The sequence below is a fragment of the Trachurus trachurus genome (genome assembly GCF_905171665.1).
Source record: "Trachurus trachurus genome assembly, chromosome: 21".
Classification (NCBI taxonomy): Eukaryota; Metazoa; Chordata; class Actinopteri; order Carangiformes; family Carangidae; genus Trachurus; species Trachurus trachurus.
The window spans coordinates 35286208-35309517 of NC_139899.1; the positions used below are offsets into that span (position 1 = coordinate 35286208).

Sequence of the window (23310 nt, forward strand, 5' to 3'; positions counted from 1 at the left end):
TGAAATTATCAAATCAACTTTACTGATAGTAAATTCATATGTTACCTGTTATCTTGGTTCCAGCCTTGGCCTCCTGAGGGACCCCCACTCCATACTCATTTTCTCCAATAACTCTTAAGTAATAGATGGCTCCCTCCTGGAGGTCTTCCACCTTGTAGCTAAGTGCATGGCAGTTGCTGGTCACACACACCCAGGCCTTCTTACTGGCCTCACGTTTTTCAACATGGTAGGCCTTCACTGCATCACCACCATCATTCTCTGGAGGTTCCCAAATGAGGGTTGCAGAATCTCTAGTCACTGCTGAAACTTTAACATTGACAGGAGGTCCTGGAGAGTCAAGCACCTTAACAACCATGGGCAATGTTGCTTTTCCAAGAGGTGATTCGATAGTGACACTGTACTCTCCAGAGTCATTTCTAGTTGCCTTCTCGACAGTCAGTGAAGTGCTGATATCTGTTGCTTCAATGGTTCCTCTCACCTTTAGGTCAACACCTTCCTTGGTCCATTCCACTGATGGGACAGGTTTTCCCTTGAATGGCACACTTAGAGTAAATGCTGTGTTATGTTTGACAAGATGTACTTTGCGCATCTCAATGTCAACATCAAATGATGGCTCTGATGTTCTGTCCATGGCTGCAGCCGCATCTGAGTACAGGCTACGCACGCTGCTGCCAATTTTGTTTATTGTTTTGACACAGAATTCATATTCTGAATCTGTCTTTAATCCTTTGATTGTGAATTCCAAGCTCTTGGTAAGAGGAATTGCCTCAACCCATCTTGCTAGTTCTTCAGGCGATTCAGGTTCCTCCTCTTCCTCCTCCTCGTCCTCATATTCTTCTTCTTCTTCCTCAACCTCTGGCTCTGGTTTACGGATGAAGTCTCTGTATTCCACACTGTATCCAAGGATGGGAGCACCACCATCATTTGTTGGTGGTTTCCAGACAATGGACACACTGTCCTTGGTTGAATTGACAATTTTTGGCTTGGTTGGGCGTGAGGGAACAACTAGAGCATCCAGTGCTCTGAAGGTTGCAGAATGTTCACTTGGGGGACTAAGACCAGCAGCATTTTCAGCATAGACTCTGAAGTCGTATTCACAACCCTTGCGTAGTTTGGTTGCTACTGTGGTACATTCAACAACTAGATCTCTGTTCACACGGACCCAGCGCATACCTGTCTTCTCACGGCGCTCAATTACATATCCAAGAACAGGGCTGCCTCCATCACTGGCTGGCTTGCACCAGGTGAGGGTCATTGAATCTCCAGTTATAGTAGTGACATCAACACCAGCTGGAGCAGTGGCAAAAGTGTATGGATCTGTAACCTTTATAGCTTCACTCTCAAGAGCCTCACCATGTCCGTGCTTGTTGACAGCCAAAACCCTGAAGATATATTCATTACCTTTAAGGAGTCCTCGGACTTTGAAATATGTTTTTGTGACATCCCCTTTCACCTGTGTCCATGCCAGGCGGCTGGTCTCACGCTTTTCAACAACATAATGTGTGATTTCAGCACCACCGATCTCCTGAGGAGAACCCCATGACAGAGTACACTCCTCAGCTGTTAGACCTGTGATCTGGAGAGGTCCGGCTGGAGGTCCTGCCTTGTCAAGAATCACACAGTTTATTGGCATTGTAACTGTTCCGGCAATGTTCTGGAGAGTCAGTGCATACTGTCCTGTATCTCTCCTGATGCAGTCCTTTACGATGACAGAGGTGCTGGTATCTGTAGACACAATCTGGATTCTGGCTCTCAGTTCAATCTCCTTCCCATCCTTGGTCCAGGAAACGACAGGAGCAGGTCGTCCAGCGAGGTCAGCACTAATTTTCAGAGTTTCACCTGCTTTCACAAGCACTGTCTCTCTAAACTTGACATCCATCATAATGCGTGGTGGATCCACATCATCCTTGACGGTGATAGAGCCAGTGTTGTCAGATGGTTCACTGAACAAACCAGCTGCATTCTTAGCAATGACACGGAAATCATACTGGCTGTTTTCTGTAAGGCCTGTCACATCGTAGTGAGTTTCAGGCACATTGGTAAAGTTGCACCTTGTCCAGCGTCCTTCGGGAAGGTCCCTGCGCTCAATGATGTAGCCAGAAACCTTGGCCCCCCCATCATATTCTGGTTTATCCCAAGACAGGGACACAGATGTTCTGGTAACAGCAGTGACAACAGGTGTGCCTGGAGGATCACATGGATCTCGGGCTGCTACTGCTTCACAAGCTTTGCTACATTTACCAATGCCAGCAATATTTTCAGCATATATACGGTACTCATACTGCATACCCTCCTCAATTCCATTGACTTTGTATTCTGTATCTTTGATCATTCCCCTGTTCATCTTTGTCCAAAGAATGCTAGTACGCTCCTTCCTTTCCAGATGGTAGCCCAGAACAGGACTACCACCATCAGTGACTGGCTCATTCCAAATCACCAACATGTAAGACTTTGTGGCCAACTTCACTATAGGTGTGGAAGGAGGTCCGGGTTGTTTGAAGTTATACTGAGCAGTAATTCCAGGTGAATCCAGATGTGTACTCTTTCCATAACGGTTGACTGCATAGATACGGAATTGGTACTCTGCTCCATGTGTCAGGCGGCCAGCCTTGAAACTTGTCCTAGCAACATTGCTGCCTGCCATCTGCCATTCCTGCGTGTTTGTGTCTCTCTTCTCGACAATATAGTTACTGATGGAGCACCCACCATCATACTCTGGTGGTGACCAGGACAGTGTGATGCTATCTGAGGTCACAGCATCCACTTTGATACCTTTAGGTGGACCAGGTTTATCAAGGACAACAACTCCAATATCTTTAGTGACAGTTCCTGCTGTGTTGGCAAGGGAGATCTCATATTTGCCAACATGGTCTCTGCTAGCCTCTTTGATGAGTATTTTGGAGGAGGTTGCAGTGTTTAAAATAGTCACTGATGATGTTTGCTTTAGTGGGAGACCATCCTTTTTCCAGGACACAACAGGCTTTGGCCTGCCTCTTACTGGAACCTCAATAGCTAGGTCATCTCCAGCTTTTACACTGTATGAAGTAAACAATAAATTGACAGAAGGTTCAATTGCGACATCCTTTGCAACAACAGGCAAGCCAAGATCCTTTGGTTCACTCTTTCCTTTCTCATTGATGGCAACAACTCTGAATAAGTAGGACTCATTGGGAGTTAGATTGGGAATAGTTGCTTCAGGCACCTTGACCGTGCATGCTGTTCCCCATTTATCTCCACTCTTAGGCTTAAACTCTACGTTATAGCACATTATTTTGCTTCCACCATCATGAGCAGGTTTGTTCCATGCAAGTGTCACGCTGGTCTTTGTCAAATCTACAAGGGTAACCTTGCTTGGTGGAAGAGGCACCTCAGATATTTTGATTTCCTTTGTTGCAACCATCTGTCCTTGACCATATTCATTAACGGCACAGACTCTGAAGTAGAACATGCCGCCTTCGGGCAGATCTTCAATCTTGAATGAATTAGCAGTGCAGTTGCTGGTGACAGTAGTATAGGCCTTCCTGACAGATTCTCTCTTTTCTACAATGTAGTTTGTGATTTTAGAGCCACCATCAGTGAGTGGAGAATCCCAGGCAAGAGTCACTGAATCTTTCTTGAGTTCCTTCACAGCAAAGTTTTGTGGTGCACTTGGTGTGTCCAAAATTCTCACTGCAACAATAGCAGATTTTGTACCACTGTTGTTCTCTAGTGTTAGTGAGTATTTTCCAGAGTCAAAGCGGTTAACATTGTCGATGACGAGCATAGTATATGAACTGGTGGTGTCAACTGCGGCACGCTCTGTAAGAGTCCCTTCAACCTTCTCCCATTTCACAGAGGGTTCAGGCCTTCCTCTGATAGCGACAAAGAGACGCAGAGTTCCACCAGCACGAACAGACACCACCTTCCTGAGATCAGCATCCAGCTCAATCTCTGGTGCTTCTACTCTGTCAGAGGTAACCACAGTGCCATGGACATTTGCAGCCTCCCCTACTCCCTCAGAGTTGATTGCGCAGACGCGGAACTGGTACTCACCACCCTCCTTCAGGTCTGAGATAGTGAGTTTAGTGGCCTGAATACCAGTGGGTGGGGTGCACATAGTCCATTCTTTTTCAACTATAGCGTCTACTGCTGGTGCTTCTTCAGCCTCCTCTGTTGATTCAGGCACTGGTGTGTACTCCCTCATTTCAACAATGTAGCCCTTGACATAGGCACCACCATCAAAGTCAGGTTTGCCCCATGACAAAGACACAGAAGACTTTGTGGAATCTGTCACTTTAGGATGATGTGGAGGCCCAGGTGCTGTTGTAGAATCACATGCTCTGTAGAACAAGGACAATTCACTGAGGTCTCCCATTCCTGCCTCATTCTCAGCAGCAACACGGAATTCATAGAAGTGATCTGTCATCAGGCCTGTGACCTTGAAGTGGGTATCAGTTAGTTTTTGTCTGTTGCATTTTGTCCATCTTACACTATCCTTGTCACGTTTTTCAAGGTGGTAACCCTCAATGTCAGCTCCACCAGTATGTTCTGGAGCAGTCCATGACAGAATCATAGAGTCCTTTGTGATTTGGCTGCCTTCAGGGGTTCCAGGAGCACTAGGTGGTTTGTATGGATTACGTGCAATTATTGGTTCACTCTCAAGATGATCACCAACACCATATTTGTTCACTGCCCTGACTCTGAAAATGTATTCATTTCCAGGGAGCAAACTAGTCAGTTTATAGAAGAGACCCTTGACATTTGGAGCAGCGACTGTCCAGGACAGCCTGCTGGTCTCTCTCTTCTCCAAGACATAGTGAGAAATACTAGCCCCACCATCCAGAGTTGGTTCAGCCCAAGAAATGATGCACCTATCAGCCATGACTCCTGTTACTCTCATGGGTCCTGTGGGTGGACCTGGTTTGTCAAGCACTTTGACAGTGATGGGGAAGGTTTTTGTTCCACCCAGGTTTTTGAGGACAAGGTCATAGTGGCCACTGTCAAGCTTGGTTACATCCTTAATGGTCATGGATGCACGCTTCCCTGTTGTTTTCACTTCAATACGCAGGGCTTTGTCCATTTCCTTGCCCCCTTTTAGCCACGAGACATCAGGAATTGGTTTCCCGTGAATGTCTGCATCGAGAACCAAGTTTTCTCCTGCATTGATAACAATGACATCTTTGTATTTGGGATCCATTGAGGTACTAGGTGCTTCAATCTCATCAGTGGCAGTGATAGGTCCAGAGCTATCGGATGGTCCGCTGAAGACTCCAGCTGCATTTCTTGCAATAACTCTAAATTCATATTGCTCATTTTCTGTCAGACCAGTGCTGGCATACTCAGTTTCAACTATATTAGTGAAGTTAGCTCTTACCCAGCGCCCCTCAGGGGAGGAAAGATCTTTCCTTTCCACAATGTATCCATTCACTTTGCTGCCGCCATCATACTGAGGCTTAGTCCACTGAATTTTGATCAGATTCTTAGTAATAGATACAGCTTCGGGAGCACCAGGAGGGTCACATGGGTCACGAGCAACAAAGGAGTCAGACACTTTACTGCATCTACCAATTCCAACAATGTTCTCAGCATAAACTCTGAATTCATATCCAATACCCTCCTCGAGATTGCAGATCTTGAACTGAGTATCAGTGATGAGAGTCTTGTTCAGTTTGTTCCACAGAATGCTGTTTCTCTCCTTGCTTTCCAGATGATATCCAATAACTGCACTGCCACCATCATTGACTGGCTCATTCCATTCAATGATCATCATTTCCTTTGTTGCATATTTGATGTATGGTGTTCCTGGAGGCCCTGGTGGTTTATATGGATATTGCACAACAATAGACTTGGAGTCCAGAGGTGCACCCTTTCCATACCTGTTTTCAGCAATAATTCTGAACTGGTATTCTGCACCAGTCTTCAGCTTGGTAACCTTCAAAGCTGTTCTAGCAAGCTGATTGGTGACAGACTGCCACGTTGTGGTGGTGGTGTCTCTCTTCTCCACTATATAGTTTTTCACCTGGCATCCACCTGTGTACGCAGGAGGTTCCCAAGCAAGATGGACAAAGGTGTTACTCACTTCTAAAACTTTGATTGGACCTGTTGATGGACCGGGCTTGTCAAGGATAATGACAGACACATCCTCAGTGATTGTGCCAGCTGTATTGGTTGCTGTAATTGTGTATTTACCAAAGTCTTCTTTGCATGCTTCAGTAATTTGAAGTGCAGTTGTTTCTTGAGTGTTTACCACATTGACTCTGGATGTCACTTTCAAAGTTTGACCGTCCTTGGTCCAGGTGACTCTAGGTTTTGGTCTGCCATGCACAGGGAACTCCAACTTAATATCTTTACCAGCTAATACACTGTAAGTGTTGAATTGCATCTTTACACTTGGCTCCAAGGTCATGTCGCTAGCTGTGACTGGTGCAGCAAGTGCCTTTGGCTCACTCTTTCCCTTCTCGTTGAAAGCAACGATGCGGAATAAGTATTCTGTTCCAGCTGTGAGTCCTTTGACAGTACCCTCACATGTCTTTGTATTTGTTGCAACTCCCCACTTGTCTGCACCTTTGGGCAACATCTCAATCAAGTAGCCACCAATTCTACTGCCTCCATCATGCTCAGGTTTTTCCCAGGCCAGTGAGACAGTGGCCTTGGTGACATCAGTGAGGAAGACTTTTCCAACAGGCAGTGGTACCTCAGAAGCCTTGGAAGCTGTCTTTGTTTCAACAGCTTGGCCAACTCCAGAGTCATTCTCAGCCATGACTCTGAAATAGTACATAGCACCTTCAATCAAGTTCTCAACTTTGAATGTTGTCTTTGTGCATTTAGTTGATACATTAGCATAGGCTTTTCTGGTTGATTCACGTTTATCAATGACATAGTTCTTGATTTTGGAACCTGCATCAATGAGTGGGGCATCCCATACAAGTACGACAGAATCCTTTTTGACATCTTTAACCACAAGATTCTGTGGGGCTCCAGGTGTATCCAAGACTCTCACAGCAACAAATTCAGACACAGAGCCACTGCTGTTGGTCAAGCTTAGGGTGTATTTTCCTGAATCACTCCTGTCACATGAGTCAATGGATAGCTGTGTGAAGTTGAGAGCCTTCTCAAGTACTGTCTTCTCAGTCAGGTCTCCTTCATCCTTAGTCCACTTAATCTCAGGTGTTGGCCTGCCCTTAAAAGGAATATGGATTCGAACAGATCCACCAGCTTTCACAGTAATGCCCTTTCTTAGCTCAGAGTCAAGTAGAATCTCTGGTGGCTCCACCCTTTCCTCTGGCTTAGCTGTTCCAGAGAGAGCTGCTGGCTCACCAACTCCCAATTTGTTCAGAGCGCACACCCGGATATTGTACTCCTGGCCCTCAGCAAGTTTGGTAATTTCGTATTTGTTGACACGGAGGCCAGTTGGGGGAGTAACCATGGTCCATTCCTCCTCTTCAGCCTTGCAGACTTCAACAACATATCCTTGAATAGCACTGCCACCATCAGACAGAGGTTTACCCCACGATACTGTAACTGAACTCTTTGAGGAATCGATCACATTCACGTATGCTGGGGCACTGGGTTTGTACTTGGGATCACAGGCTTTGTAGTATGAACTTGGAAGGCTTGGCTCTCCCATTCCAACTACATTCTCTGCAGCCACTCTGAACTCATACTCATGCCCTGTGGTTAGGCCTGTGACTCTGAAGGAGAGATCAGTGACCTTCTGCCTATTGCATCTGGTCCATTTGATTCCAGCTCTGTCCTTCTTTTCAATTATGTAGTTGGTAATCTCACTGCCACCATCAGTCTCAGGGGCTGACCAAGTGATGGTCATGCCATCATGGGCAATGTTGGATACATCCTCAACGTGAGGTGGACCAGGAGTAACAAATGGAGTCTTCATAATTACTCCACCAGATGCCAGTGGTTCACTGACACCATAACTGTTAACAGCCATAACCCGGAACATATACTCATTACCTTCCAATAACTTGGTGACTTTATAGCATGTTGTTTCACAACTATTAGAAACAACCGTCCAAGCTAGACGACTAGTCTCTCTTCTCTCAATGATATAATGTTTAATAGGGCTACCTCCATCATGTAGAGGGGCACGCCATACTAGTGTACATCTATCTTCAGCTACTCCAGTGATGTGGAAGGGTCCTTCACATGGGCTAGGCTTGTCCAGGACCACAACTTTAAACGGCACAGTTTCACTGCCAGCTTCATTTGTCAGCTGGAGGGTGTAAACGCCACCATCAATTCTAACAGCATCCTTAATGACAATCATTGCATGGTTTTCTGTGTTTTTGATCTCTAGTCTGAGAGTATTTTCAACTGGTTTTTCATCTTTGATCCACTGGATTGCAGGAAGTGGCTTTCCATGGACATCGGCATCAAGCTTAAATGTCTCCCCGGCATTGATGACTATGGTCTTAGTGAATGCTGGATCAATGGAAAATTTAGGTGCCTCCAACTTGTCACTTGCAGTGATTGGTCCACTGTTGAAGGATGGCTTACTGATGGTGCCAACTGCATTTTTAGCAATGACTCTGAAGTCATACTGTGCATTTTCAGTCAGTCCAGTCACGGTGAATTGGGTCTCAATCACATTAGTGAAGTTTGCTCTTACCCACCTGCCCTCTGGCAGATCACGCTTCTCCACAGTATAGCCAGTTATATTACTGCCACCATCATACTCTGGTTTAGTCCACTGAATGACAATAATATCCTTAGTCACATGGATGGCCTCTGGTATGCCAGGAGGATCACATGGGTCACGAGCAACGCAGCCCTCTGAGACCTTACTGCATCTGCCAATGCCAACAATATTTTCAGCATAAACCCTGTATTCATATTCAATGCTCTCCTCCAAGGGGTGACTCTTGAAGGTAGTATCGTGAATAAGCGTCTTGTTGATCTTGACCCAGAGAATGCTATTCCTCTCTTTCCTTTCAAGATGGTAGCCAAGAACAGGGCTGCCTCCATCTGTGACAGGTTCATGCCACTCAACAACCTGGTGGTCTCTTGAGAGAGAGGCAATAAAAGGAGTGCCTGGGGGTCCCGGCTCTCTGTATGGGTACTGAGCAACCACAGCAGAAGAATCCAGACCATGACTCTTGCCATAGCGGTTCTGAGCAATGATCCTGAACTGATACTCAGCTCCAGTCTTCAGTCGATGCACTTTAATGGTGGTTCTGGCGCAGTTGATGGTCACATTTTCCCATGTTGTCGTAGTAGTATCTCTCTTTTGCACAATGTAGTTGGAAATCTGGCAGCCACCATTGTGTTTTGGTGGGTCCCATGAAAGAGTGACACTCTGTGTTGTGACTTCATTAAACCTCACAGGACCAGATGGAGGACCAGGCTTTTCAAGTACAATGACTTCAACTGTTGTATCCTTCTTTCCAGCTGAGTTAGTAACATGTATACTGTACATACCACCATCGTCACCTGCAGCCTCCTTAATGCTTAGTGTTGTATGTGTTCGTGTATTGAGAATGTTGACTCTGGTGGTGAACTTCAAAGGAGCTCCATCTTTAGACCATGCAACTGTTGGCTTAGGACGTCCAAAGACGGGAATGTCAATATTCATGTCTTTGCCCACATGGACACTGTAGCTGCTGAATGCTGGTCGAACATCAGGCTCAAAGACCAAGTCCTTGGTCATTACTGGGCCAGCAAGGACTTTGGGATCACTCTTTCCCTTATCATTCATTGCTGTAATTCTGAACAGATACTCTTCTCCTGGGTTCAGATTGGAAACAGTAGCTTCCATTGTCTTAAATGTGTTAACACCAGACCATTTATCCTGGCCCTTAAGCTGCACCTCCAACAGGTACTGTATGACTCTGCTACCACCATCATACTCAGGCTTCTCCCAGGCCAGAGAGATACTTGTTTTGGTTTGGTCTGTAACAATCAAATTCTTTGGCGACTGGGGCACCTCCGAGACCTTAAGAGGGTCGACAATTGTTGCAGGCAATCCAACACCATGTCCATTCTCAGCGAGCACTCGGAAGTAGTAACTACAACCCTCCTGGAGTGGATCAATCTTCCATGAAAGAGCATGACAATTTGTTACAACAGCAGCAAATGTTTTGCGTGTACTCTCTCTCTTTTCAACAATGTAGTTCTTGATCTTGGATCCACCATCCAACAGTGGTGGTTCCCACGCCAATGTCACTGACTGGTTTGTAATTTCTTTCACTTTGAGGTTAACAGGAGCACTAGGTGTGTCAAGAACACGGACTACAACAAATGCTGATTTGGTTCCACTTGAGTTCTCTGCAGTGACTGTATATTTTCCACTGTCATTTCTGCTCATCTTGTCAATTACAAGGGATGTGTAACTGCTTGTCACCTCAACCTGAGCAGTCTCTTTAAGGGCAGCTTCATCCTTGTCCCACTTAATGGTAGGTGTGGGTCTTCCCTTGATGGGGATAAACAGCCTAAGGGAAGCTCCAGCTTTAATGGTCACAATCTTTCTCAGTTCTGCGTCAATGTCAAGGTCTGGCTCTTCTGGCCTGTCCTGGGCAACAACGGCTCCAGAAACATCGGCATGCTCACCAACTCCAACTTTGTTGATAGCACATACTCTAAACTTGTATGCCTGGTTTTCCTTCAGGTTTGGAACTTCAAACTTGGTCTTCTTGACACCAGTTGGTGGTGTACACATTATCCACTCCTCAGCAGGTGCAGCTGTGGCAGCGGCGTCTTCGGCTTGGGCCTCTGCAGGAGCCTCAACTGGCTCGGCTGACATTGTGGTAGTGCAACACTCAACAATGTATCCTTGAATCTCGCAGCCTCCATCACACATAACCTTGCTCCATGACAAGAATACAGAGGATTTAGTCGTGTCAGTAACTTTAGGATTGAGTGGTGGGCCAGGTCTGAAAATGGGATCAAGAGCTTTGAAAAATACAGTTGGAGAAGTTGGCTCACCAACACCAACTGCATTATCAGCTGCAACTCTGAACTCATAAAGATGACTTTCTAGGAGTCCAGTGACCTTGAAAGTCAAGTCAGTGACAGTTTGTCTGTTGCATCTGGTCCATCTTACTCCCTCTTTGTCATGTTTCTCAATGATATACCCAGTAATAGGACTGCCTCCATCTTCAGAAGGAGCCTCCCAGGTGAGCACCATTGAATCTTTTTTAATATGTGAAACTTCTAAGCTCTTAGGTGGTCCAGGGGTCAAATATGGATCTTTAATTATAACAGCAGCAGACTCAAGTGGTGCACCCACTCCAAACTGGTTCACAGCACGGACTCTAAAGATATACTCATTGCCCTCCAGGAGCTTGGTGACCTTCAGACAAATATTCTCCACTTTGAGGTCAACAACAGTCCAAACAAGTCTGCTTGTCTCTCTCCTCTCCACAGTGTAGTGAGAGATCTTACTACCACCATCTTGTATTGGTGGTTTCCATGCAATGGAGCAACGGTCTTTAGTTACTCCGGTAATAATGAGAGGTCCTTGTGGTTCTCCAGGTTTATCTAAAACAACCACATTGACCTGTACAGCCTTTTCACCGCCTGGGTTTTTCAGCAGCAGTGTGTATTCGCCTCCATCAGAAAGTTTGGCTTCCTTGACAGATATATATGCTTTGATGGGTGTGTTCTTAATTTCTCTATGAATGGTGTTGCCTAATTCCTGCTCTCCTTTCATCCAATGGATAGAGGGCAACGGTTTGCCATGAACATCTGCATCGATCTTGAAGTTGTCTCCAGAATTAACCACAATAGTCTGTGTGTACTCTGGGTCAATGCTGATGCGTGGTGGTTCAATCTCATCCCTAGCAGTGATAGGACCAGTGCTGTAAGAGGGCATACTGAAAACACCAGCAGCATTTCTGGCTATGACACGGAACTCATATTGATTGTCCAGCACAAGTCCAGTTGCCACATATTCTGTCTCAATGATATTTGTGAAGTTAGCCTTCTGCCAACGACCTTCAGGGAGCTCTTTCTTTTCCACAATGTAGCCTGTAACCTTTGCTCCACCATCATACTCAGGCTTGGTCCAAATGATAGTCACAGAGTCCTTTGAGATCTTTGATGCCTCTGGGGTGCCAGGAGGATCACAGGGATCTCTAGCAATATGACCCTCAGACACTTTGCTCATTTTGCCTATTCCAACAATATTTTCAGCATAAACTCTGTATTCGTACTCCATTCCTGGTTCCAAACCAGTGGTCTTGAAGGTTTGGTCAGTTATAATGGACTTGTTAAGCTTAACCCACAGAATACTGTTTCTCTCTTTACGTTCAAGATGGTAGCCTAAAATCTGGCTTCCACCATCATTCACAGGTTCATTCCAGGCCACTACCATGCTGTCTTTGGTCCAGGCTGCAATGGATGGTGTTCCTGGGGGCCCTGGGAGCTTGTATGGGTATTGAGCCACAATACACTCTGAGACAAGAACTGGTCCTTTCCCATATCTGTTTTCTGCGGTAATTCTAAACTGATATTCAGAGCCAGTCTTCAATCTGCCTGCCTTGATTTTGGTCCTTGCAAGGTTAGGAGATACAACCATCCAGGTGGTTGTAGATGTATCTCTCTTTTCCACAATGTAGTTTTTGATGGTGCAACCACCATCATACTCAGGTCGGTTCCAGGAGATGGTTACACTGTCAGAAGTGACCTCCTCCACCTTAACAGGACCACCTGGCTGGCCAGGTTTGTCAAGGACAACTATGCCAATGTTGGCTGTTGTCGCTCCTGCTGTGTTGGTGAGAGTAATCAGGTACTGTCCAACATCATCCCTAGTGGCTTCTTTTATGCTGAGGTTCAGCATTTTGTCTGTCGCACCAAAGTTAACTCTGGTAGTTCTTTTCAGAGGTTGACCATCCTTTACCCAGGAGACAGCTGCCTTAGGACGTGCAACATATGGAACCTCCACTGTCAAGTCTTCGCCGGCTAATACACTGAATGTGTTGAACAGCATTTTGGCAACAGGTGCAATCACAAGGTCTTTCACGATCACAGGCACACCAATTTGACGTGGGTCACTTGCTCCCTTCTCATTTTTTGCTGCGACACGGAACATGTATTCTTCACCTGCATTGAGTCCACTGATTGTGGCTTCTGTTTCCTTTACAATACAAGACTGGCTCCACTTATCAACACCTTTAGGCTGGATCTCAACAACATAACAGCCTATTCTGCTGCCACCATCATGCACTGGCTTCTCCCAGGAAAGGGTAACACTGTTTTTGGTAACATCCTTAAGAGTGATTTTGCCAGGTGGTTGTGGTTTCTCAGACACTTTAATTGATTCCCCGGTTTCAATAGGCAAACCAATGCCATATTCATTCTCAGCCAAAACTCTGAAGTAATAGTTGCATCCTTCCAGGAGCTGGCTAACTGTGAAGGTGTTATGATGACACAGAGCATTGACTGTAGCATATGCTTTTCTTGTGGACTCACGTTTTTCAACTATATAGTTCTTAATCTTGACTCCTCCATCATTCACTGGTGGATCCCAAGTCAAAGTGACAGCTTCCTTTGTTACAGCAGTAATCTTCAGATTCTGTGGGGCACTTGGTGTATCCAGCACTCTAACTTGGACTGTAACAGTCTTGGAGCCAGAGCTGTTTTCAACTGTAAGATTGTACTTTCCACTGTCAAATCTGTTGACATTTTCAATTACAAGTAATGTGTATGATGTTGTGGTGTCAATGGTTGCTCTCTCAACAGGCTCACCATCTCCTTTGGTCCATTTAGCCTGAGGGGTTGGTCTGCCTCTGATAGGCACAAACAGTCTAAGTGAGCAGCAAGCTCTAAGACTGACAACCTTGCGGAGTTCAGCATCCAAATCCAACTCAGGTGGGAGAAGCCTGTCCTCTGCCTTGGTATTGTCAGGTACAGACACTGCCTCTCCAATTCCTTCACTGTTTACAGCTGAGATGTTAATCTTGTACTCCTGGTTCTCCTTTAGGTTAATAATGGTGAATGAGGTGGCAAGGAAACCTTCTTTGGGTGTCACAATGGTCCATTCCTCCTCCTCTTCCTTTTCAAGTGGGATGCAGGTCTCTACAATGTAGCCAGTGATGTCAGAACCACCATCATATACAGGTTTGTTCCAAGCAACAGTAATTGAGGACTTGGTTGTGTCTAAGATTCTTGGGTTGCATGGAGCCCCTGGTTTGTACAGTCCATCTGTTGCCTTGTAGAATGGACTGGAGACACTTGGTGCACCCACTCCAGCAGCATTCTCAGCATTTACTCTGAATTCATATTCATGTCCAACAACAAGGCCTGTTGCCTTGAATTGAAGATCTTTGACCTTCCTCTTGTTGCATTTTACCCAGCGGAGGCCTATTCTGTCCTTCCTTTCAATATTGTAGTTGGTGATGGGTGTTCCACCGTCACTCTTAGGTGCTTGCCACATAAGAACCATTGAGTCCTTGGTAATAGCCGTTACCTCAGGATTCTCTGGGGGATCTGGAACCACATATGGGTTATCCGCAATAGTGGGTTCTGATTCAAGAGACTCGCCAAGCCCATATTTGTTTACTGCCATAACTCTGAAGATGTATTCATTTCCTTTTAGCAGCTTGGTCACCTTGAATTGTGTAGTCTGTAGATCTGAAACCACATTGGTCCAAACCAGTCTGCTTGACTCACGTTTCTCAACCACATATCCTTCAATTTTAGCACCACCATCATCTGTGGGTGGAGACCAGGTCAGCACACAGTTGTCAGCTGTGACATCAGACACCTTGAGAGGTCCAACTGGTGGTCCAGGTCTGTCAAGCACTTTAACTTTGAATATGTGCTTAGCAAATCCACCAACATTAGTGGCAGTCAAAACAAATTCCCCTCCATCAGTTCTGATAGAGTCCTTGTTGGTCAGTGTTGTTGTCAATTCAGTGAACTTAACATCCAGCTTCAGTGTGTTCTCAATCTCCTTTCCATTTTTGGTCCAAACCATAGATGGTATTGGTTGACCAGCAATGTCAGCATCAAGCTTAAAGGACTCTCCTGCCTTCAGCAGAACAACATCCTTAAAGATGGCATCAACCATAATGCGTGGCTCGATAATATCATCTTTGCAGATGATTGGGTCAGAGGGATCAGATGGCACGCTTACTGCACCTGCTGAGTTTCTGGCTATAACACGGAACTCATAGGAGGCATCTTGAGTCAGCCCACTGACAGTGAATGTTGTCTCAATGATGTTGGTAAAGTTGGCTCTGATCCAACGACCAGCAGGCAGTTCTTTCTTTTCAACTGTGTAGCCAGTGATTTTGAAGCCACCATCATACTCAGGCTTTGTCCACTGAATAGTGATGACGTTCTTATTGACAAATATTGGCACAGGTTGGCCTGGTGGGTCCACAGGGTCCAAGGCCAGTATTGCTTCTGAGGCCTTGCTGGGCTTACCAATTCCAGCCATGTTTTCAGCCATTACACGGAACTCATAAGCAACACCATCTTCAAGGCCAGTGGTTTTAAAGATATTTCCTTTCACAATACTCTTGCTGATCTTATGCCACATAATACTGCTTCTTTCTTTCCTTTCAACATGATAACCTATGACTTCATTTCCACCATCAGACACAGGCTCATTCCAGCCAATCGTTATAGAGTCCTTGGTAAATGCAACAACATTAGGAGTGCCAGGAGGTCCAGGTGCTTTAAATGGATATGCAGCCACCACTGCTGATGAGGTGATGGGGGGTCCAACACCATATCTGTTTTTAGCCTTTACTCTAAATTGGTACTCTGAGCCAGTATTTAACCGAATGGCTTTGAACATGGTACGGATAACAGTAGAAGACAGCTCTGTCCATGTTTGAGTAGTGGTGTCTCTGATCTCAACCACATAATTAGTGATTGGAACACCTCCATCATTCTCAGGAGTGTCCCATGCAAAGACGCAATAGGTACGAGATATTTCCACAATCTGAATTGGTCCCTTGGGTGGCCCGGGCACATCATGTACTTTGACAATGATGTTATCTGTTACAGTACCGACAATGTTTTTTCCTGTCAAGGTATAGACACCACTGTCAGCTCTGTTGCACTCATTGATGCTGAGGACAACAGTGGCAGCAGTAGCTTCCACATTGGTTCTCTGAGTGAGTTTCAGAGCTGCACCATCCTTCTGCCAGGAGATAGTTGGTCTAGGACGTCCCATAACTGGGATTTCAACCTTGATGTCATCTCCTGCCTTGGCAATGACTGTCTTCTGACATACACCACGCAAGTCAAACTCAGGCAATGAAGTAGAGTCTTTAACTGCAATGGGTTTGCTCTCGCGTGGGGCACTTCTACCTGAATGGTTGACAGCCATTACACGGAAAATGTATTCCTCATTCTCATTTAGATTTTTCACTGTGAAATCCATGGTCTTGACTGTTGTTACATGGGCCCATTGATCAGTTCCCTTCTTTTGGGCTTCCAGGACGTATCCTGTTATTCTGCTGCCACCATCATGCTTGGGTTTGGTCCAAGCCAGACTCACAGAGCTCTTGGTGACATCAGTAGGAACAATACTCTCTGGAGGAGTTGGTGCCTGGGATGCACGAACTGGATCTATGGTTTCCACCGCCTCACCAATGCCATACTCGTTCTCAGCAGACACTCTGAAATAGTACTCACAGCCTTCACCCAAATCACCGATCCTGACTGATGTACGTGGGCAGCTTGTAACTGCAGTAGCAAAAGCCTTGCGGGTTGATTCTCTCTTCTCAATGACATAGTTTGTGATCTTGGCTCCACCATCTATAAGAGGAACCTCCCACTGAAGAGTAATGCTTTCCTTGTCAATCTTGACAGGTTTGAGGTTAAGTGGAGGTCCTGGTGAATCCAGCACTCTTACATGTATATCGGCACTCTTCTTTCCAGCGGAGTTTTCAAGAGTTAGCTCATATTTGCCTGCATCGACTCTTGAACTCTCAGGAATAATCAGCATTGTAAATGACTCAGTGCTGTCAATGACAGCGCGTGTGACAGGAGCACCCTCCTTAGTCCAGGTGACTGTAGGTGTAGGCCGTCCCTTGATTGGCACAAAGAGACGTATGGAGCATCCTGCCCTGACAACAAGGGTTCTTCTCAGTTCTACATCCAGTTCCAAATCTGGCTCAGCTGCACGCTCCACAATCTCAACCAGTTCTTGAGTTTCAGCAGGTTCACCTGCCCCCTTAGCATTCACAGCACTAATTCTGAAGTGGTATTTAGCACCGGTTTCCAGCTCAGGAACAACAAATTCTGTGATTCTAAGTAGAGATGAAGGGGTGTCCTTAATCCATTCTTCTGTACCTTCTTTCTTGTGTTCAATCAAATACCCATTGACTTGAAGTCCACCATTATCAAGAGGTTTGCCCCAGTTCAGTGTGGCAGTGGTCTTGGTTGTGTCTGTAACTCTTGGATTCACTGGAGGGCCAGGCACATCTGCCAAGCATAAAAGGAATGGTTAGTGTATTTTTAAAATAAATACAGCACTCTGTAAAAAGAACATGGTAATTATAAAATACTGCAATATTTGTGTAAAGTAATATTGCTGCTTGCTTTTCGCAGCTTTTTACTCACAAGCGACAACAACTGTTCTGACAGGCATAGATGGTTCACTTGGCTCTCCAAAGCCAGCTTTGTTCTCAGCAACAACGCGGAACTCATACTCCATACCCTCAGTGAGACCAGTGACCTCATAGCTGAGCTCAGCAATGGTTTTCTTGGAAGCCCTGACCCATCCCATAGCCTTTTTCTCCTTCTTCTCAACACAGTAACCAATGATATCACTTCCTCCATCCTCAGCTGGCCTTCTCCAGGTCACAGTAGCTGAATGTCCATCCACTTTCTCCACCTCTGGTTTGGATGGTGGACCAGGAGGACCTAAACGGAGGAGATATATGAAACCCAGTCAACAATCTTACAGGCTATGAAAAGAAAAAATCAAGTGCAAATGCCTGATGTAAAATGCAATGGAGATCATAAATTAACTATACATACCAAATCTATCAACCATCTTGACTGCCTCAGAGTGAGATGGTTCACTGGCACCATACTGGTTCACAGCAGAGACTCTGAAGAAGTATTCATTTCCCTGGATAAGCTTGTGTGCCACATAGTGACAGTCAACAACCTTCTCTTCCAGGATGGTCCAGAGCAGGCGGCTGGTCTCCCTCTTCTCCAGTGTGTAATATTTTATTGGTGAGCCTCCATCCTCCGTAGGTGCTGTCCATGTCAGAGTAACTTTTTCAGAGGAGATACCACTGCATTCTATTGGCCCAGGAGCACCAGGGACATCCAGAACTTTGACTTTAACAGTTTCCTCCTTTACACCGAAGGGGTTGCTGGCAGTTATGATGTAGTCTCCAGAGTCCTTCCGCCCGGCATATTTGACGGATAGAGTAGAGGAAGTAGCGGTGGTCTCGATATTAACAATGTCGGAGGGTTTAAAGTACTTTCCTCCCTTTGACCAACATGAAGTTGGTGCAGGTTTACCTAAAATGCTTGTGGCAGTAATGACAATGGTATCACCAGCTCGGACAGTCAGGCCCTCCATCACTTGAGCATCAATCAAAATGGTTGGTGAAGCTGTTGGGGGAAAAGAAAATTTACTTCACTGTGTATTATGCCAAGTTTCTACCGCATAGTTATATCCTCCGACTGAAAACAGTGATTTAAAATATTTAATATTCATCTCACCATATTCGTCTCTGCAGATGATGGTGTCTGTCTGCTCAGAGGGCGGACTGAGGGCACCAGCAGCATTCTTTGCCCTGATCCTGAACTCATATTTGCAACCCTCCTGCAGATCCGTTACGGTGAACGCTGGATCCACAACATTCACATTGTTAGCCTTAACCCAGATCTTAGATGGCAGATCACGTCTTTCGACAATATAGCCGGTCAGCCTGTGGCCACCATCGGACTCTGGTTCAGTCCATTGCAGGGTGACTGTGCTCCTTGTGATGCTGACCACATCAGGTTTACCAGGGGCATCTAATAATAAAGATTTTCAGAAAGATATGAGTGCAGAACTGTTTCTTTATACCATCAGTATTTTTTAATACTTGCAGCCACTTCCTATACTTACCAATGGGATCCAGGGCCACCCGTGGATCAGTGGGAGCACTTGGTCTGCCAATGCCGGCCAGGTTGATTGCCATGACTCTGAACTCGTACTCCAAGCCTTCAGTAAGCCCAGTCACCTTGTGTTCCTTCATTCTCAAGGCATTTGGGCTTGCCCTCTTCCACAACATACTGTTCCTCTCCTTGAACTCAACATGGTAACCTAAGTGTAATACCAAAGGGCAGGGGATACAGGAAATAACATAAGCTTTTGTCTAGCCCTGTAATAGTCATAGATCCATTAAAGTAAAGATAAAATGCATGTTAAATTAATAAATAAAAGTAACATAGCTGGCTGACAATAGGTAGTTCAAGTGACTGCACCTGTGATGGGAGATCCTCCAGTCTTTCTGGGGTCAGACCAGGCCAGATATGCGGAGTCGTGACGCATGCTCATGATCTGAGGAGGAAGAGGAGCGTCGGGAACGTCTGTAGAAAAAGAATGATAAAGTGGTCAAGAGAGGCTTAATGTCAAGTTCAATTCTTAAACATCCTTTTCATTATCATTATCTTTCATTGGATACATGACACACAGTAAGTTATCACTTACTGAATGGATGTTTAGCGACTATGGGCTCAGACTTCAGTCCTTCTCCAACGCCATATTTGTTCTCAGCGCAGACTCTGAAGATGTACTCTGTGCCCTCATGGAGACCGGTCACCCTCATGGTGTTGGTCTCCACAGCTGAGGACACGGTCACCCACATGTTGGTGACGGAGTCTCTCTTTTCCAAGATGTAATTGGTGATCTCTGAGCCACCATCATCCTTAGGAGCACCCCACTTCAGGGTAGCACCATCAGCAGTAACATCTTTGAATTTGACAGGTCCAATGGGGATGCCTGGTTTACCGACAACCCTAGAAGGAGACAGAGGAAATAAAACAGTTTTTATCTTTGTTGCTTATTTGAATATTTGAGAATGTGACTGAAACAAATATGTTGTGATTGAGAAAAATATCTAAATTTTGTATTTTGTACACTTTCTGAAATGAAATGCTCTGGTACAAATTGATTTGTACCTGATGAAGATGGTGGACTCTTTGCTTCCAGCACTGTTCCTTAAGGTGATGGTGTATTTGGACGCATCACTTCTCTGGCAGTCTCTTATCAGGAGGGTGGTGTTTACTGCAGAGGACTCAGCACACACTCGGCCAGTATCTGTCAGGTCTTCTTCATCGCCCTTCTTCCAAGAGACCTTGGGTGTAGGTTTGCCAATGATAGGGATCTTCAGACGGACAGTGCTGCCCTCCTTGGCAATGTAGCACATGTCGGGCAGCTCCCTCAAGTCACAAGTTGGATGAACTACAAAGGGGAGGTACAACTATTTAATTGTCTGTGAACTTGAGCACTAAAACCGTATTTGAATAAATATGGACACTTACTGATCTGGTCCTTGGCTACCACTGTGAGCTCCTTGGCAGCGCTCTCTCCTGTATCATTCACGGCCTTGACTCTGTAGTTGTACTCTCTGCCCTCCACTAGGTCTTTAGCGCTGTACTGCATGTTCTTGGACCTCATTAGCTCCTTGTATTTGTCCTCACCATTGAGAACCTCTAGCACGTAGCAAATGATACGACTGCCTCCATCGGTGAGTGGTTTCTTCCAGGTTAGTGTGCAAGAGTCCTTGGTAACCAACAGGGTCTTGAAGTCCATGACAGGCCCAGGCTCCTCTGCAAATGGCAATCATGAATGCAGTGAATCAGAAAAATCACAAAAGCAACAAATAATAAGGCCAAACACTCAGTCTGTTTTTATCACACCCACCTGATGCTCTGACTGAATCGGCTGTCTCGCAGGCCTCTCCAATACCAAGCTCATTGACTGCTGACACTCTGAAGCAGTAGGACCGTCCAGGATTCAGGTCAGGGATTTTGAATGCTGTCTTTGCGCAGTTGTTGGAGACAATGGACCAGGCCTTCCTCTCAGTATCACGCTTCTCCACAACATAGTGGGTGATTTCGTGGCCACCATCAATCAGAGGAGTATCCCAGTAGATGGAAGCATTGTCTTTGGAGGTTTCCTTCACAACCAGGTTGACCGGTGGTCCAGGGGTGTCTAGAGAGATACAACAACTCACTCATTCACAGCATCTCTTCAAATATGAACCACAGCCCTCAAAAAACCCTTTACTCACCAAAAACTTTCACAACGATGGTGTACATCTTCATGCCAGCCGGGCTCTCCAGGTTCAGAATGTATTTGCCAGCATCATATCTGTTGACATTCTCTACCATTACCATGGTGTCAGTGTTGGTGGATTTGATGACGATGCCTTGACGGTCCTTGATGTTGGTGTTCATCTTTGCCCAGATGATCCTGGGAGTGGGACGGCCCTTGATGGTGGCACGCATTCTCAGGACGTTGCCGGCACGCAGCTCCACGACCTCCTTCAGCTCTGCGCTCAGCTCTGCCTCAGGAGGAACTACACAAACACATAAGGTATAATCTTACGGTTAGTAAATGAGGGCTTTAAAACTCGCACTAACACTATTTCAGGATTGTATCATCACACCTTGTGATGTCAGTCATATCATATTTCATTTACACTGTCCTTCAGAATACAAATAAATGCAGATTGTGATCAAATACACACCAACGATGTTCTTTGCAACATGTTTGCCAGGTACTTCAACTGGCTCGCTGAAGCCGACCTTGTTGACGGCAGTGATGCGGCACTGGTACTCGGACTTATCAATGAGGTTCTGTATGACATAGTTGGTCTCCTGTAGGTTCCTGGGGACATTGCAGCGGATCCAGTCTGCCGTGTCAGTCCTCTTGCACTCAACCAAGTATCCAATGATGGGGCTTCCACCATTGTTGGCAGGGGCAGTCCAGGTGAGGCTGATGGTGCTGTGAGTTGTGTCTGTCACACGAGGATCCACAACTGGTCCAGGAGGAGCTGGGAAAGAGCACATTAATCCAGGTTATGTGATGTGTTTCCGTAATGTGAGTGTTTGTGTAATATAACATATAATAAAATAACTGCAGTCAAGTTTTCAGAAGTCATTGGACTCACTGATGGGATTCTGTGCATAGGTGCCAGCAGAGGGCTCGCTTGGTTTGCCAAGCCCTGCGACATTGACGGCTGTGACTCTGAACTCATACTCAGTTCCCTCTGTGAGGCCTGTAACATCAAGGGTCCTTTCTGTCAGAGGCTTTCTGTTTAGCTTGGTCCAGTTCATTTCCTTTGCCACTTTCTTTTCCAGCACGTAGCCAAGGATTGTGGACTTTCCGTCATCAGAAGGCTCCTTCCAGCTCACTGTCATCTGGTCTTTGGTCACATTTGTAATCACTGGGGCCTCACAAGGGCCAGGGACAGCTGTAAGTGACACAAGAGATACCCTTTTAGTGAGGATGTTGAAAATATAAAATACACTTTCTCATTCACTTCACTGTAGTTATGAACAGAATATGTCATGTTGCAGTGAATAGGTTTGAGCACCTTATTGTCTAATGTATGTCTATCCTACATGACAGAATGCTGACTCACTGAAAGGGTTTTTGGCGATGACAGGGTTTGTGATAAGGTTATCTCCAACTCCCCAGTTGTTTTCGGCACGGATTCGGAACTGGTACTCTCTTCCTTCGATCAGCCTCTCCACATTGAACTCAAGGACTTCACCCTTAAACTTGCCGCAAACCTGGGCCCAATTAGCTCTGCTGGTCTCACGCTTGTCGACAGTATAACCGGTGATGGGGGAACCACCATCCTTCAGAGGAGGCTCCCAAGACAGCTTGATATTGGTGGCAAATACCTCAAGGAATTTGACACTTGCAGGAGGGCCAGGTACATCTAAAGACATAAACATTAATGGTACATCAACAAATTAAGCACATGTTGATGGGTTAAGCAGATATGTGAAAACAGCAAATAAATTGTTTAAAATCTGGTAGCTTTTCCAAAAGACACATTGAAATCCTCACCCAGGATGTTGACATTGATCTCTGCAGTCTTGGAGCCACTGGCATTCTCGGCCAGGATGGTGTAGGTCCCTGTGTGATCCTTGGTGACTCCTGTCATCTCTAACTGGAAGTGGTGTCTCTGATGGCTGATGACCTGGCCTTCACCTGACTTTAGGCTATCGTCGCCTTTCTTCCAAGTCACCTTGGGCATGGGCTTACCAAATACCTCAGCCTCCAGGAGTACTGTGGCTCCAGCCTTCACCCTTATACCTTTCTCCATCTTGGCATTGATCTCCACTCTTGGAGGAACTGAGTTGAATGAGGATGAGATAAATGAGTGTTAGACT

The 23310-nt window shown here is 45.7% G+C and overlaps 1 protein-coding gene across 1 annotated transcript in view; it reads right to left on the reverse strand.

The window, feature by feature from the left end:
- Window positions 1-23310, reverse strand: part of LOC311004175 (titin-like) — a 239473-nt gene that overhangs the window by 27052 nt on the left and 189111 nt on the right. Inside the window, exons 183-197 of the mRNA XM_083996121.1 lie at window positions 22985-23272; window positions 22551-22853; window positions 22077-22379; window positions 21654-21959; window positions 21195-21482; window positions 20825-21115; window positions 20443-20730; window positions 20080-20362; window positions 19610-19917; window positions 19384-19488; window positions 19025-19222; window positions 18634-18930; window positions 17935-18522; window positions 17515-17817; window positions 46-17376 (exon numbers count right to left, since the gene is read on the reverse strand). Of these exons, the coding sequence (XP_083852247.1) occupies window positions 46-17376; window positions 17515-17817; window positions 17935-18522; window positions 18634-18930; window positions 19025-19222; window positions 19384-19488; window positions 19610-19917; window positions 20080-20362; window positions 20443-20730; window positions 20825-21115; window positions 21195-21482; window positions 21654-21959; window positions 22077-22379; window positions 22551-22853; window positions 22985-23272 (21480 nt within the window). The remainder of the gene's footprint in view (window positions 1-45; window positions 17377-17514; window positions 17818-17934; window positions 18523-18633; window positions 18931-19024; window positions 19223-19383; window positions 19489-19609; window positions 19918-20079; window positions 20363-20442; window positions 20731-20824; window positions 21116-21194; window positions 21483-21653; window positions 21960-22076; window positions 22380-22550; window positions 22854-22984; window positions 23273-23310) is intronic.